This window comes from Wolffia australiana, chromosome 8 (genome assembly GCF_029677425.1).
Source record: "Wolffia australiana isolate 7733 chromosome 8, ASM2967742v1".
Classification (NCBI taxonomy): domain Eukaryota; kingdom Viridiplantae; phylum Streptophyta; class Magnoliopsida; order Alismatales; family Araceae; genus Wolffia; species Wolffia australiana.
The window spans coordinates 14,815,577-14,831,190 of record NC_135842.1 but is presented as its reverse complement, the minus strand read 5'-3'; the positions used below and the strand labels follow the sequence as shown (position 1 = coordinate 14,831,190).

General features: G+C 40.2%; 1 protein-coding gene across 1 annotated transcript; it reads left to right on the top strand.

Annotated features, from left to right (window-relative positions):
• The first annotated feature begins 542 nt into the window (after positions 1-542).
• LOC144706686 (polygalacturonase-like) lies at positions 543-5,884 on the top strand. The gene is made up of 9 exons (XM_078579686.1): positions 543-814; positions 1,168-1,299; positions 1,384-1,554; positions 1,726-1,746; positions 1,823-2,030; positions 2,114-2,195; positions 5,136-5,244; positions 5,313-5,429; positions 5,533-5,884. Exons 1-9 carry the CDS (start codon positions 623-625, stop codon positions 5,740-5,742), a joined length of 1,242 nt encoding a protein of 413 aa, XP_078435812.1. The 5' UTR covers positions 543-622; the 3' UTR covers positions 5,743-5,884.
• Positions 5,885-15,614: the final 9,730 nt, after the last annotated feature.

Sequence of the window (15,614 nt, the reverse complement as noted above, 5' to 3'; positions counted from 1 at the left end):
CGGCTTCCGATAGATAGATGGCCTTGTGGAACACTTCATGGGTAGCAATACTCGGCACGTGTGCAATTTCACGATGGCGAAAGAAGCTCTTTTCCTGTTTCATGAACGAAATTTCTATCTCTCTCTCTCTCTATCTGTGTCTGTTTATCTATCTGTATCTTGATCTCTATCTCTATCTCCAACTCTCTCTCTTTATCTCTCCATACATATATCTATCTCTCTATATACAGATCTATGTCTATTTCTTTCTCTATCTACATCTCTCTTTATGTCTCCCTATATAAAATCGATTCTTCAAAATATCTATCAGTGAGAATGAGCACTGAGTGCAGGACTGAAAATTTCCGTTGTTCTGTCAGGTCACAAGGCTGCAGTTGTCCGAAATATCTCAACTGTAGGGTAAGCCTTCCGTATGATCCACTATCAACTCCCCGGATAGAAAATTAATCAAAATTAAAGACATCATGAGTGAGGTGTCTATCATCGAAGAGAGCCCGGAAGGAAAGATTTAAACCCCTCTTCCTTTTTATATGCACTGACCTTCTTCCCCTTTCTCACAGTTATAACATTTCCTTCCACTTACCTCTCTATATCCTCTTCTTATTCTTTCTAGAGGGATCAAATGGATCGGCTGATGCTTCTCGTGATCTTGGGTGTAGTTTTTCTTAATACTTCTCGGCCTGTTTTGGGTAATTCGGTGGAAATATCATTGCCAAGAACGATACATAAGAGCCACCCAGCTCCAAGATTCCAAAAGATTTTCAACGTGAAGAGCTTCGGGGCGCGAGGGGACGGAGTTTCATTTGACAATAAGGTAATTCTTTGGTCGTTGAAGAAGAATTTTCATAGCTCTCTCCTCACGTTCATCTTATTGAAGAGAAAGAAAAGTTCATTATTGTGAGATAAGCAAACTATCATAAGGATAAATATGTTGTTAATTGTGGAGCCTGGTTTAGGCGGAAGGAGGTCTCTTAACTAATTGTGAAACCGTGTGTGGCTGTTTCTTCCTCTATCTTATGTCTGTATTCCTGACGAAGTCCATCTCCACTCTTCGATTCTCAAAAGACAAATTATCATAAAGATCAAAGTTATGCTTTATTCGGAGAAAACACTTAGCTCATTACATTTCAAGCATAAGGTAATCTCTAATTGAAATCCCTTCTGCAGGCGTTCATGATGGCCTGGGTTTTGGCTTGCCACTCTACAACGCCAGCGACCGTGCTTATACCCTCGGGGAGTACGTATCTCCTCAAGCCGATTATCTTCTCTGGTCCCTGCAAGTCGGCAGTCACAGTAACGGTGTGAAAGATTTCCCCCCACGTCTTATCTTCTCTAAATCTAAAGATAACCGGATTTAGGGTTTCTGGCAAATTTCACAAACAGATCACGGGAACAATTCTAGCTTCAGCTGAAAGAGCAGACTGGGATGACACAAACCGTAGTTTCTGGATACTCTTTGATAGTGTCAAATACCTACGCGTAGATGGCGGAGGAACCATCATCGGAAATGGGCAAGTGTGGTGGAAGATATCTTGCAAAATAGATCCCTCCAAAGTACGGGATTGATAGACTTTCATAATTTACTTTGGGAAGTCATTGTTTTCTCATTTATGATCTCTCCTCTTAATTCTCTTCTGATTCTCTTCTTTCAAAGGAAAAAAAAACCCTTTAAATTATTTAGTGGCCTTATCAGATATGGCTAATACTTGTCTTTTTGTGTTTCAGCCTTGCAAGATTGCTCCAACGGTAAGGTCATTAAGCATGTGACTGTACAGAACGGTCCTTGATTTGAGGTTTGACCCCCTTTTTTAACTCATTTCAGGCTCTGACTTTCAGATTTTGCGATAGGTTGATGGTCAAAGATCTGAGTCTCAAAGATAGTCCAGAGATGCACGTTACCTTCGCGCTTTGCAATAATGTTGACGTGTCAGGTCTTGCTATATCCGCCTCAGGGACCAGTCCTAACACCGATGGAATTCACGTTTCAGGCAGCACAAATGTGAAGATTAGTAACGTCGTTATCAGAACAGGCAAGAAATAGAACGGAGAGCTCAATCTGTATTACGAATTCTGAGAATAGTTTCTAACTTTGGCATGTTGAAATGAAAACCAGGTGACGATTGCTTGTCAATTGTCGGAGATTCGAGATCAATCGTGGCAACTAATATTTTCTGCGGGCCGGGTCACGGAATTAGGTATTTCTATTCCTCTGCTCGCCGATGAATAAACTCTCTTTCTCTCTCTCTCTCTCATTGTAGGATTCTCTCTCTATCTCTGTCTGTAAGGTCTCTCTCATTCACTCCCTGTATGCACATCTCTTTCTCTTTCGCCCTGTCTCTATGTATCATTCTCTCTCCCTCTCAATCTATCTCTCTCTATCTATATTTCTCTCTCTCTCTCTCTTTCTCTCTGCCTCTGTCTCTCTCTCTCTCTGTCTCTCTCTCTCTCTCTCTCTCTCTGTCTCTCTCTCTCTCTCTCTCTCTCTCTCTCTCTCTCTCTCTCTCTCTCTCTCTCTCTCTCTCTCTCTCTCTCTCTCTCTCTCTCTCTCTCTCCCTCTCTCTCTCTCTCTCTCTCTCTCTCTCTCTCTCTCTCTCTCTCTCTCTCTCTCTCTCTCTCTCTCTCTCTCTCTCTCTCTCTCTCTCTCTCTCTCTCTCTCTCTCTCTCTCTCTCTCTCTCTCTCTCTCTCTCTCTCTCGCTCTCTCTCTCTCTCTCTCTCTCTCTCTCTCTCTCTCTCTCTCTCTCTCTCTCTCTCTCTCTCTCTCTCTCTCTCTCTCTCTCTCTCTCTCTCTCTCTCTCTCTCTCTCTCTCTCTCTCTCTCTCTCTCTCTCTCTCTCTTTATACATATCTCTCTCTTCCTCTCTCTCTATATATGTATATATATATATCTCTTCTTCTCTCTCTCTCTTTATACATATCTCTCTCTTCCTCTCTCTCTATATATGTATATATATATATATCTCTTCTTCTCTCTCTCTTTATACATATCTCTCTCTTCCTCTCTCTCTATATATTTATATTTATATCTCTCTTCCTCTCTCTCTATATATTTATATATATATATATCTTCCTCTCTCTCTTTATTCATATCTCTCTCTTCCTCTCTCTCTCTTTATACATATCTCTCTCTATATATTTATATATATATATATATCTTCCTCTCTCTCTCTTTATACATATCTCTCTCTTCCTCTCTCTCTATATATTTATATATATATATATATATCTCTTTCTCTCTATATATATATTTATATTTATATATATATATATATATATCTTCCTCTCTCTCTATTTATATATATATATATCTCTATTTACATATATATATACATCTTCCTCTCTCTCTATTTATATATATATATCTTCCTCTCTCTATAAATATATATCTACCTATCTATTTATCTATCTTCCTCTCTCGCCTCTCTCCCGCACTCTCCCTATCTCTCGCTCTCTCTCTCTCTCTCCCTCTCCCGTTTCCTCCATATCTCTCATTCCTCCTCTCTCTATCTCCCTCTCTTTCCTTTTAACTCCCTCTCTCTCTTTCCTTTTATCTCCCTCCCTCTCCCTCTCTCCCTCTCTCTTTTTCTTTCTCTCTATATCTCCCTCTCTCTTTCCTTTTAATCCTCTCTCTCCCTCTCCTTTCAAGTCCCTATCTATCCTTCTCTCTCTCCCTTTCTCACCCTCTCTCCCTCTCTCTCCCTCTCCCCCCCCCCGTCTCCCCCTCTCCCTCTTCCCCCTCTTCCCCCTCTCCCCCCCTCTCCCTCTCTCTCGTTATTACTCCTCTCTCCCTCTTCCCCCTCCCTCTCTCCCTTTCTCCCTCTCTCTCCATCTCTCTCCGTCTCCCTCTTTCTCCCTCTCTTCCTCCCCTTCCTCCCTCTCTCTCCCTCTCTCCCTCCCCTTCCACTCTCTCTCTCCTATCTCCTCCTTTCCACTCTCTCCCTCTCCCTCTCTCCCTCTCTTCCTCTCTCCCTTTCCTTCCACTCTCTTTCTCTCCCTCTCTCCCTCCCCTTTCACTCTCTCTCTCCCTCTCTCCCTCCCCTTTCACTCTCTCTCCCTCTCTCCCTCCCCTTTCACTCTCTCTCTCGCTTTCTCCCTCCCCTTTCACTCTCTCTCTCCCTCTCTTTCCACTCTCTCTCTCCCTCTCTCCCTTTCTCCCTCTCCTTCCACTCATTCTCTCTCCCTCTCTCCCTTTCTCCCTCCCCTCTCTCTCTCTCTCTCTCTCTTTCTCTCTCTCCTTTCTCTCTCTCTCTCTCTCTCTCTCTCTCTCTCTCTCTCTCTCTCTCTCTCTCTCTCTCTCTCTCTCTCTCTCTCTCTCTCTCTCTCTCTCTCTCTCTCTCTCTCTCTCTCTCTCTCTCTCTCCTTCCCCTCTCCTTCCACTCTCTCTCTCTCCCTCTTCTTTCACTGTCTCTCTCTCCTTCCATTCTCTCTCTCTCTCTCTCTCTCTCTCTCCCTCTCTCTCTCTCTCCCACTCTCTCTTTCTCTCCCTCTCTCTCTCTCTCTCTTTCTCTCTCTCTCTCTTTCTCTCTCTCTCTCTCCCTCTCCTTTTACTCTCTCTCCCCCTCTTCTTTCACTTTTTCTCTCTGCCCCTCTCCTTCCACTCTCTCTACTCCCCTCTCCTCCTCCCTCTCCAGTCCCCTTCTCCCCCTCCCCCTCCACTACCCTCTGGCTCTCTTTCTCTGTCCTCCTCTCCCCCCCCCTCTTGCACTTCCCGCTCTGTATGTAAATATACGTCCATTTATATATATACGAACTTATATCTCTGTTGATGAATATATACTTATCTATCTTTCTCTCTCTCTTCTTATTTCTTTCCCGCTATCTGTATGTGAATGTACTTGTACATATACGACCATTTATATATATATATATATACGAACTTATATCTCTTTTTATGTATATATACTTGTCTATCTTTCTCTCTCTTCTTATTTCTTTCCCGCCATCTGTATGTAAGTGTATTTGTACAAATACGTCGGTTTCTATATATACGAACTTATATCTCTCTTTACGTATATATACTTGTCTATCTTTCTCCCTCTCTTCTTATTTCTTTCTTTTCATGTCTCTCCACGTTTGTACCACCAAACATCTATTTAACTACACCTGACGTAAACCTGTTATCATCTTCTTAATTTCAGTATTGGAAGCCTTGGAGCCAACGGGATCAAAGAGACTGTGTCCGACGTATTGATAGACACAGCACAACTAGACGAAACAACCAACGGCGTTCGTATCAAAACCTGGCAGGTCGTCAAACTTTCTAACTCCTACCAACTTTCATTTCCTCCAAAATATTAACTAAATTAGCTTTATAGGGAGGAAGAGGGTACGTCAGAAACATCACTTTCAGGAATATCATCATGAACAAGGTCATGAACCCTATCATCATCGACCAGAACTACTGCGACTCCCCGTTACCATGCCCACAAAAGGTTCAATTTGTATTCATCGTTTAAAATCTTACTCGGTTCAATTTTTCTAGCTTTTTCAAGTTCTGATTTAAACTGTTTAATAAGTCGCTCTTTTTTTGGTCAGAAATCCGCCGTGGCCATTAGCGAAGTGACATACAATAACTTCAAGGGAACGAGCGCCAGCCCTATGATTGTGGAGCTGAAGTGCAGCCGAACTGTTCCTTGCCGCGAGATAGTTTTAAAGGACATAAATCTTGTGGCACTCAATACGACATCGTCCAAGAATGCCTGGCGAAATATCATACTGTCCAAGGACAGTAATTTCTTCCCGTAGACCTTTTGGAGAAAGCGGGTGTCGTTGGAATATGTTGAATTGAAAATTGTGCGCGGTTCTTGACGGGTGTCGCTTTAAGTGTTGATGTTGAGACTTGCCCATGTAAAGAATATGTTTTACAATAAAATCGCCAATGGCAGCAGGAAGGATTGAGGCAGTCTAACCAGGGTTAAAGGAAAATGACCCTCAACTCGTCAGAAACCAATTGCATTGGACTTCTCTAAAGATTCCTGGCCTGAACCGGTCCCCTTAGCCGGTTTAGATGAGGGATTAATGAACTACCGAACTAAACTAAAAGTAATTAATCAGCGAAGACTTAACTAAGAAACAAATCCAAAAAAAGACTTGTAAACAGAACAAAATATGAAAAATAAACTAAGATTACCAATTAAGGAAAAGATGCGTAACCCACCCTAATAAAAGAAACTGATGAAGCGGGAATAGCTAATTTCTTCACGGTCGTCTTTTGCTCAAAGTTTTACAATTTAGTTCAGGATGTACTCTTTAGTGTGCGGATTCTCTCTCTCTCTCTGTCTCTCTCTCTCTCTCTCTCTCTCTCTCTCTCTCTCTCTCTCTCTCTCTCTCTCTCTCTCTCTCTCTCTCTCTCTCTCTCTCTCTCTCTCTCTCTCTCTCTCTCTCTCTCTCTCTCTCTCTCTCTCTCTCTCTCTCTCTCTCTCTCTCTCTCTCTCTCTCTCTCTCTCTCTCTCTCTCTCTCTCTCTCTCTCTCTCTCTCTCTCCTTCCTGGATGATGTTATTTCAAGGTTAGATCCATTGAGGTACAGATGAATCAATGGAAAAAAGGCCAGGGGCCTAGGGAATTTTCTTTTTTGGCCAGTCTAACTTTGTAATTTCCTCAGTCTAGTCCAGAAAAACGTAGACGAAGATATGGCACAGGAAGAGGTCGCCAGAACGAGTATGTACCAAGATATCAGTTCTTCGGCAAAGCAGGTCACAGAGTTTGTGTTTGTGGAGAAGGTTTGAAATGAAACTTCCAATGCTCGCAACCTCAAAACCGGTTTTCAAAGGGCAAATACTACGAAAGAGCATGAACTTTCATTTTTGTCAGCCGGGCAGCATAAACTTTCATGCTTTTCTAAAAAATAGCAAGAACCAATAAGAAGACGCCAAGTTGCGTCTTCTTTCCCCCCCCCCACAGCGGCAGTCAACTCATGACGTGGCTTCCACCGTGGCAGCCAGGTGGATCCACGGTGGCATCCACGTCTCCGGCCGCCGCCGCCGCCGCCCGTCTCCGTCTGCCGACGCCGCCCGTCTCCGGCTGCCACCGCCGCGCGTCTCCGGCCACCGACACCGCCCGTATCCGGCCACCGGAAGAAGAAGAAGAAGAAGAAGAAGAAGAAAAAGAAGAAGAAGAAGAAGAAGAAGAAGAAGAAGAAGAAGAAGAAGAAGAAGAAGAAGAAGAAGAAGAAGAAGAAGAAGAAGAGGAAGAAGAAGAAGAAGAAGAAGAAGAAGAAGAAGAAGAAGAAGAAGAAGAAGAAGAAGAAGAAGAAGAAGAAGAAGAAGAAGAAGAAGAAGAAGAAGAAGAAGAAGAAGAAGAAGAAGAAGAAGAAGAGGAAGAAGAAGAAGAAGAAGAAGAAGAAGAAGAAGAAGAAGAAGAAGAAGAAGAAGAAGAAGAAGAAGAAGAAGAAGAAGAAGAAGAAGAAGAAGAAGAAGAAGAAGAAGAAGAATAAGAATAAGAAGAAGAAGAAGAAGAAGAAGAAGAATAAGAATAAGAAGAAGAGGAAGAAGAGGAAGAAGAAGAAGAAGAAGAAGAAGAAGAAGAAGAAGAAGAAGAAGAAGAAGAAGAAGAAGAAGAAGAAGAAGAAGAAGAAGAAGAAGAAGAAGAAGAAGAAGAAGAAGAAGAAGAAGAAGAAGAAGAAGAAGAAGAAGAAGAAGAAGAAGAAGAAGAAGAAGAAGAAGAAGAAGAAGAAGAAGAAGAAGAAGAAGAAGAAGAAGAAGAAGAAGAAGAAGAAGAAGAAGAAGAAGAAGAGGAAGAAGAGGAAGAAGAGGAAGAAGAAGAAGAAGAAGAAGAAGAAGAAGAAGAAGAAGAAGAAGAATAAGAAGAAGAAGAAGAAGAAGAAGAAGAAGAAGAAGAAGAAGAAGAAGAAGAAGAAGAAGAAGAAGAAGAAGAAGAAGAAGAAGAAGAAGAAGAAGAAGAATAAGAAGAAGAAGAAGAAGAAGAAGAAGAAGAAGAAGAAGAGGAAGAAGAGGAAGAAGAGGAAGAAGAGGAAGAAGAAGAAGAGCATGAGGTTCCAGGCGAGGGGGGGGGGGGGGGAGGGGAGCTCGGAGAAGGCGGGGGTGGCGGGGCGGAGGTGGGCGGCGGCGAGCGCGGAGGAGGGCGGAGAGGACGGCGGCGTCGGCGGCCGGAGACGGGCGGCATCGGCGGCTGCCGGAGACGGGGGGCGTCAGCGGCAGCCTGAGACGGGTGGCGTCGGCGGCAGCCGGAGATGGGTGGCGTCAGCAGCAGCCGGAGCCGGGCGGCGTCGATGGCTGGAGAGGGGCGGCGTCGGCGGCCGAAGACGTGCGGCAGTGGCGGCCGGAGACAGGAGGCGTCGGCGGACGGAGACGGGCCGCGGCATCGGCGAACGGAGACGGGCGGCGTCGGCGGCGGCCGGAGATGTGGATGCCACCGTGGAGTCCACCTGGCTGCCACGGTGGAAGCCGCGTCATGAGTTGACTGCCGCTGGGGGAAAATAAAAGACGCCACTTGGCGTCTTCTTATTGGTTCTTGCTATTTTTTAGACAAGCATGAAAGTTCATGCTGCCCGGCTGACAAAAATGAAAGTTCATGCTCTTTCGTAGTATTTGCCGGTTTTAAAACTATTTCCCACAGTAAAATATCAGCAGCTTCCATTAGCAGCTACTGGACAACATCACAATGCAACCGAAATATGATCTGACCGAACAGAACCGATAGCATAGGGTCAGTCTACTTTTTACAGACCAAGCTTTTGGTTTACGTTTTGATCCCAGTCTTCAGGCAGAACCGATGCCGTATGGAACTGTAGTAGTAAATATATTGATAAAAAGATCTTCATGTTACTTTTATGGTGTCTCTCTTCGAGTCTGCTCTTTCTCTCTCTTTCTATAGTTGTATTCTTTCTCTCATTCCCTCTTTCTTTCGTGTTTTTCTAATTCATTTCTGATCTCTCTCTCTTCTCATGTATCTTTTCATGCAGGTCTCTCTTTCTTAACTTTTTTCTCTCTCTCTGATATTTCTTTTTCATTCTGTACTCTCTTTCTTCTCGATATCTCTCTCGCTCTTATTATCTGTCTATGCTTGATTCTAATCTCCCTTTCTTTCTTTTTATAATTGTATAGTTCCCTTTCTCTCTTTATTTCTCTTGATCGTTCCATATTTCTGTCTCAACATCTCTCTCTTTAAACTCATATTTATCTATCTTTCTTTTGATATTTCTCTCTCTCTCTGGATCCATCCTATTTCCTGTCTGATCCTCTTTCTTTATATACTGCTCTTTGTTTTTATATATATTGCTATATTTTTATGTTGAGAATATTAACTTATTGGAGCCTAATGTCCAACCAAGCTCCAGAATCCACCAAGAATATAGGGATGATAGTAAACAAAAACCACACACTGATTGGAGAAAAAAATTATTCTTGAATGGGATGATAAATGTTCATAATCAAGGTCCAAAACAGCAAGTACTAAAGGAGTAAAGAGAACAAGTTTACCAAGGGGACTAACCAACAAGAAGATACACTCTTGGTGTCCCCTCCTCACAAAAGCCTCTTTGTAAGACCCTATGTTGTCCCCAACACTTCTCCATGTCTCCAATTCGTTAAGCTTGAACCCTCCAATATTTCTCACAGGATGCTCGCAACATTCCTTCTAGAGCTCCCTCCGAATTCCACCTCAGGATGGGGCAGAAAATTCCTTTTAGTGGAAGCTTCTAGGGACCTCCCTCTCTAGCAGTTTTCCACACCTTTCTAGAATATCTAGAAAGGCCCACAAGCTTCTAGAAGGATCCATTATCTTCTTGAATAGTCTAGAAGACTCTATAATATTCTAGAAGCATCAATAAGGCTCTAGAAGTATCTTGAAGGTGCTAAAAGCATCTAGGAGATTAGATCAAGTCAACCCTCACATTTAATACCTTTATTTTTATATTTTTCTCCCCAATATATATGTAGCTTTTTCTGATCTTGTAATTTCCATCTTTCCATACCAGTTAACACTCATGATCCATTTTAAATTATCTCTTTTTCATTGTCGTCTGAATTTTTATTTTATTTTTTAGCTCTTGATGTTCTTTATAATTATTTATACTGTTATACTTTAACGTATTTCCACAGTATTCAATTTCTCCCATTAATTTTTATTCATTTCCTTTCATTCATCTTAGTTTGTTATTGCTATTAAATGGAACTTTAGTCTATGAAACTTACAGAATATTATTTATTTGAAAAATATTGTATAGTTTAATTAATACAAATTAAGAAGTATATTGTGTTTTGCATCAACAGAATTGACCAGAGAACAATTTTATTGCACACTGTTAAGTTTATTTAACTTTTTTATATTCACTGCTATAGTATTTTTTCAGCCACATATCCCATGAAAAAGAAATCATTTTTGCATCAGGATGATAGATTGTATGATTGAAAGAGGGAAGTTATATTTCAATATCAATCCTAATGAAATGATTGGCTCTTGAGGGTCACAGGTCCATGAAAAAAATAGCTGGTTTACCTGTCAAAATTGACACATTAATTTTGTCTTTATTGGCTTTATTGACTTATGGCTTTCAACTTTTCACTTCGAATTTGGTGTCGACCCATAGATGACAAAATAATTGGTTCGACCAAACCAAAACAGGTCTCTGATCAAGCCAAACATTACATATAGGGTTAGGTTCTTCCAAATTGTAGTACTGGGATTGATATCGCTATGTCCTAGCAACAACAGAATTCCCAAGCATATCTTACAAGTGCAGCTTCCACCTCTGAGATCAGATTCATCATAACCGGGAACTCAAACAGTGGTGAGACTCATATCACTCCAGATGTCTCAAAGATACACTCTCTGAATCCTTAAAAATTTAATGATCATCTAGGTCTTTTGGAAATTTCTGAATGACAAACTCTCAAATTTTTCTTCTGAGTTATTTTTTAGATGCACAAAATCTCTCAAAATTTTCAATTTATGCTAAGGTGAAATCTGGTAACAAAGAGTAGAAGGGTGAAAATATATCTAATCAGGTCAAGTGAACTCTATTTCAATCCAACTTCAAAACAGATATTACAGATGGTTGTGCAGTGCAAAACATGCACCAAGTGTGCCAAAATTTGATCGCTCCAAACCCCTCATAGGGTGAACGGTGAGAGAGAGAGAGAAGCGAGTGAGTCATAGAGAGAGTGGAGTGAGATAGAGGAGGGCGATAGAGGGAGAGGGAGAGGGAGAGGGAGAAGAAAGCAATCGGGCAAGAAAGAAAGAGAAGAGCGAACGAGAGAGAGAGAGGAGCGAGAGATGAAACAGCAAAAGAGAGAGAGAAGGGAGAACAGTGAGAGCAAGAGAGAGAGAATGTGAAGTTGGCCTTGACCCTTGAATGGGTCCCACTACATTTACTTCCCCCCTCAATGAGATTTCATCTCCTGTTTTGTATTCCTTCAATAAAAGGAACAATGTTAGACATTTTAGATTCAGAATGAGGGTTTCTTTTTTTCTCTTCTCCTTTTCCTTTTTTCCCGTGTTCTCTCCCATCAGCATTCTCTTGGTGCTTCCAAGGTGTGGCATCATGGATTCTATCATAACATTTGGTATCAGAGCCTAGATTTTGGTCCAAGGAGGAAGTAGAAGCAGATTCATGCCACAACAAGATGGTGATTGTGTCTCTCTATCTGGTGGGATGTCTTCAGCAAGAGGTGAGTCTATTAGAACCTTGGTCCTGATGCCCAAGTCTCTATTGGAGACTGGACATAGTGTTCATGTTCTCTGTATGGGCTATGATAATGCAATTTCTGTTTGAGGCAAATTGTTTATCGGAAGCTATTGAGGTAGAGACAGCAACAAAAAATATGTATCAACAAGCGTTGTCGATTATCTATGGTGCAATAACTGATGAGATATTGGCTCAGCTGGATAGTAAGCTCATGGCCAAGGAGACGTGGATGATTTTGAAGACGCAGAACTTGGGAGCTGCTCATGTTCAGATGGCTTGAGTTCAAGCCTTAAAACGCGAGTTCGAGCTCATTATCATGGGAGAAGATGAGCATGTAGCTAACTTTGCAGGGAAGCTTTCCAAGGTCGTCACTCAGCTAAGGACCATGAGAGAAAAGTTAGAAGAAGGAGATGTGGATTCCAAGCTTCTCTAAGTTACTCGGACAAAATTTGCTTTCATTACATCCTACATTAAGTAGTTTGGAGAAATTGAATGAATGACCTTGCAAGAAGTGGTGGGATCCCTCAATATTCATGAAGACAAATTGAAGGATAGCCTATCAAGGAGAGAGGAGTAATTTCTTCTGGAAAAAGCCATGGAAAATGGCAAGAAGAAAGAGGAGGATGAAAGCTCATGTTGGTGTGGACATGGCCGCGGGAGAGGAAGAGGTTGTAGCAAAAGTAGTGATAGCAATGGATGGGGAAGAGATCAGGACTATAAGCCTCGTTATATGTCAAAAATTAAATGTTAAAATTGTGACAAATTTGAGCATTTTTCATATGAATGTGATGGCCACAAGAAAGAAGAGAAGGCAAATTTGGCCAACACAGAGGAGATGGAGAGTCCGCCTTGCTGATGATGTTGACTGAGCCTCTATATCATGCACTACTCTAGGCGAGTTAGTGAGACCCTCTGATGCCTGATATCTGGTACCTCAATATTGTTGTGCTCTAGAAGCCTTGATCTGGGTGAACATGAGGATTCAATGCAGAAAAAGACACATAACGCAATCATAATAACATCATTAAAATCATAAAATGAATCACCTTGGCATGAATCGCATCCATAATTTCTTGCATTTTCGAGTGAGAGGAGTCAAGCTGCTCATGTGAGCAGCCTATAGGCATATCCACGCGATCCTTGACATACTTCTTCATCTTGACGAGCTCTGTTCAACCTCTATTGTTGTCCTTACACCATACAGAATGGAGTGGAGGTGTGGGGAGAAGGGAGAAGAAGGGGAAGGCCCCTAAACAATTCTGGCAAGGGTGAATTTCTTTTAGGGTCTTTCCCTTCTTATACTAAGTAGGTATTTTTCATAAAAACCCCCCAAACTTAAGTATATCTTCCAACTCCAAATACCATTTGCTTTTTACCCTCTAGGCCCATGTATCAGAGTAGTAAATGACTCCAGCAGCCCAATAACTTTTATTGGCTGTCCAAATTATGTAACCATATCATTGTATGAATTAATTAATGTCAAGTTGATTTAACCCAATCGATAGGTTTACTCTCCAACCCGTCAGGTGCCAAGCTACACCTTGTGGTCTAAAAGATACAAAGGAGTATGTATCGGCTAAATTAGGGAACCTGTTCATCATTGGTCATCGTGTATGTATAGTCCCTCATCCACTTGATGCTCTTAGGAAGACTTAGGTTATGGTCAATTTTCAAACCCTAATTGGTCATCCGAGTTAGTATTGATGCGTTCAAAAATCCTCAGAGAACGCTTCTTTGATATTTTACTACCTTGGCTGAGGACTTCATCAAATCATCTTACTTGAAAGGTCCTCTTATTTTGAGGATGAATAATCTCATCTTGAGCACTCAAGCATCTCCATCAACTTTTTTGATGTACCTAAACTAAGACTATTTAGAATCGCATGATTAGCAACTTATTGCTCATAGTCAAAGGACAATTGTCCATTCACAATACCTCTTTGGTGTCTCATGTCTAAGGACCATTTATATAGCCATGATGGGAATCAACATGACGGATAGTTTTGTATAATATCATTCAAGGATTCATACTGATCACTTTAGTGAACTCTTTTCACTAAAGAGCCCATGAATCTATCCATGGTGTCTCCACACTAATGGCTACAAGACTGGCCATAATCATCATATGAGTGAGGTTAGATAATGTTATTATATTTCAGATACTTCGATGCCCTTCTCGAGTATTCTTCGAATACGAATATTTAGAACACATGCTTAAATACTAATTATCTCTATTTTATTCTCTCATCATAATTCACTAAGTTGGATTATGTATTAATGGACTTCATTACAAGCATCACACATGCACTATAATGAATACATTTAATTAGTGAACATGAATGAGATGTGGAATGTGAGATTGATATATCATGCACATATATTTCTATAATGAACAAGATTAGCCTCCCTTTTCAGCAAGATGTTTGATTTGAATTCACTATATTCAAACATTAATTTATGCCCTTATTTTATGTCTAATAGGGCTTTTCCATTGAGAGATGACTCCTTAAATAAGGCTCAAGTCAAATTAGGTTTATGATGAAGAATACGATAGTATCTTTCATTGGATAATAAGAACATTTACCATTGTTAAATAATATTTATGAAACACCAATGATGGGAATACTGAAGTCCTACTCCATTAGATATTAAAATAATACCTCAAAGCCCAAGGAGGCTCAACGATCCCTTCGAGATCTCAAGCCATTCATGGACATGAGTGAGATTGTATCAGGTTTCCTAATTTTAAGAAATCTACACATGAGTCCTTATATCATAATTCACTCTTAACTATGTTCAAGGGCCTCTACACAAAATATTAGGTTTTATAGTAATGACTTGCCATATAGTTATAGATGCTCTATCACATCAGTGGATTTAATATTCTCATTGGAAGATAATCTAGGAGTTATTATTATCAATTATCTCAAATTTATTCATTCACATATATATATATATATATTTAATAGTATGATGTCCTAGTTACCCATCCTAACCTATACCTTATTTTGGGAAACATACATTCAAGGAAAAAAGGTCCTTTGAAAATAGATATTCATCACATTTGACTCGATAACCTACCAGGTTGAGTTATCTGAGGTAATTAGCAGAATAAAATTCAAATTTTTATTTAAATTCAAAAAAAGAAAATTTAATTTGTGATATCTGAATATATTAAGAATCACCTAATTATTCAATTTTGTATCTGTATTTAATTTAACACCCTAAGGACAAGATAAATAACACTTCTGAAAATATGTTTGAAAACATCTTAGTGATAGACAGGTTGAATAAGTAAGATATGATTTCTATTAGTATGAATTGAAACTAGAATTGAAACTATGGACTAGAATATGTTTAAAATAATGTGTCATTCATTTAGTAAAGTTATTAGAAGGGATATTTTGGGAGGCCTTAATATAAATTTTGAAGATCACGACAGAAATTACCCTATTCTCCTCAATAGGATACAAGTGAATGGCATAGTTGACTACGAGCTTCCAGTTTACACGTGAACCACTAGATTTTGTCCACATTAACTTATTCTATCCATATTACAATCCACGCTTACAAGGAGATGAATATGGGTAGTAAATTATTATACAAGGTTTACATGGATGATAATATAAGATCATAACCATGAAGCATTTTAGTTATTTGTAATATCTTATATAATATCCTAAATTAAATTGGACTTGAGATCAACGTAGTAAAAATTAATAACAATGAGAAATAGAAATTATATCATTAATTGAATTTTATGCAGACCAAGAGGTCGTACATAAATATTTTCACTCCCATAACCTCACAAAATGTTAGTGTAAAGAAAGAATATGATTCTAATATAAAAAAATTATAGATGTATGACTGAGTAATAAATTATACAAAAATATTATGAACACAACATATGAACATAGATTTTATATTTGTTTCTAAGTATATCAAAAGTAGGGTTTGACAGTCCCAGTCCAG

Bases quoted from the DNA above. Each gene is read 5' to 3' on its own strand.
- LOC144706686 (XM_078579686.1), top strand. From the start codon at position 623: ATGGATCGGCTGATGCTTCTCGTGATCTTGGGTGTAGTTTTTCTTAAT. The intron at 5,245-5,312 runs GTCGTCAAACTT...TTAGCTTTATAG, and splicing joins TTCGTATCAAAACCTGGCAG to GGAGGAAGAGGGTACGTCAG. The intron at 5,430-5,532 runs GTTCAATTTGTA...TTTTTTGGTCAG, and splicing joins CGTTACCATGCCCACAAAAG to AAATCCGCCGTGGCCATTAG.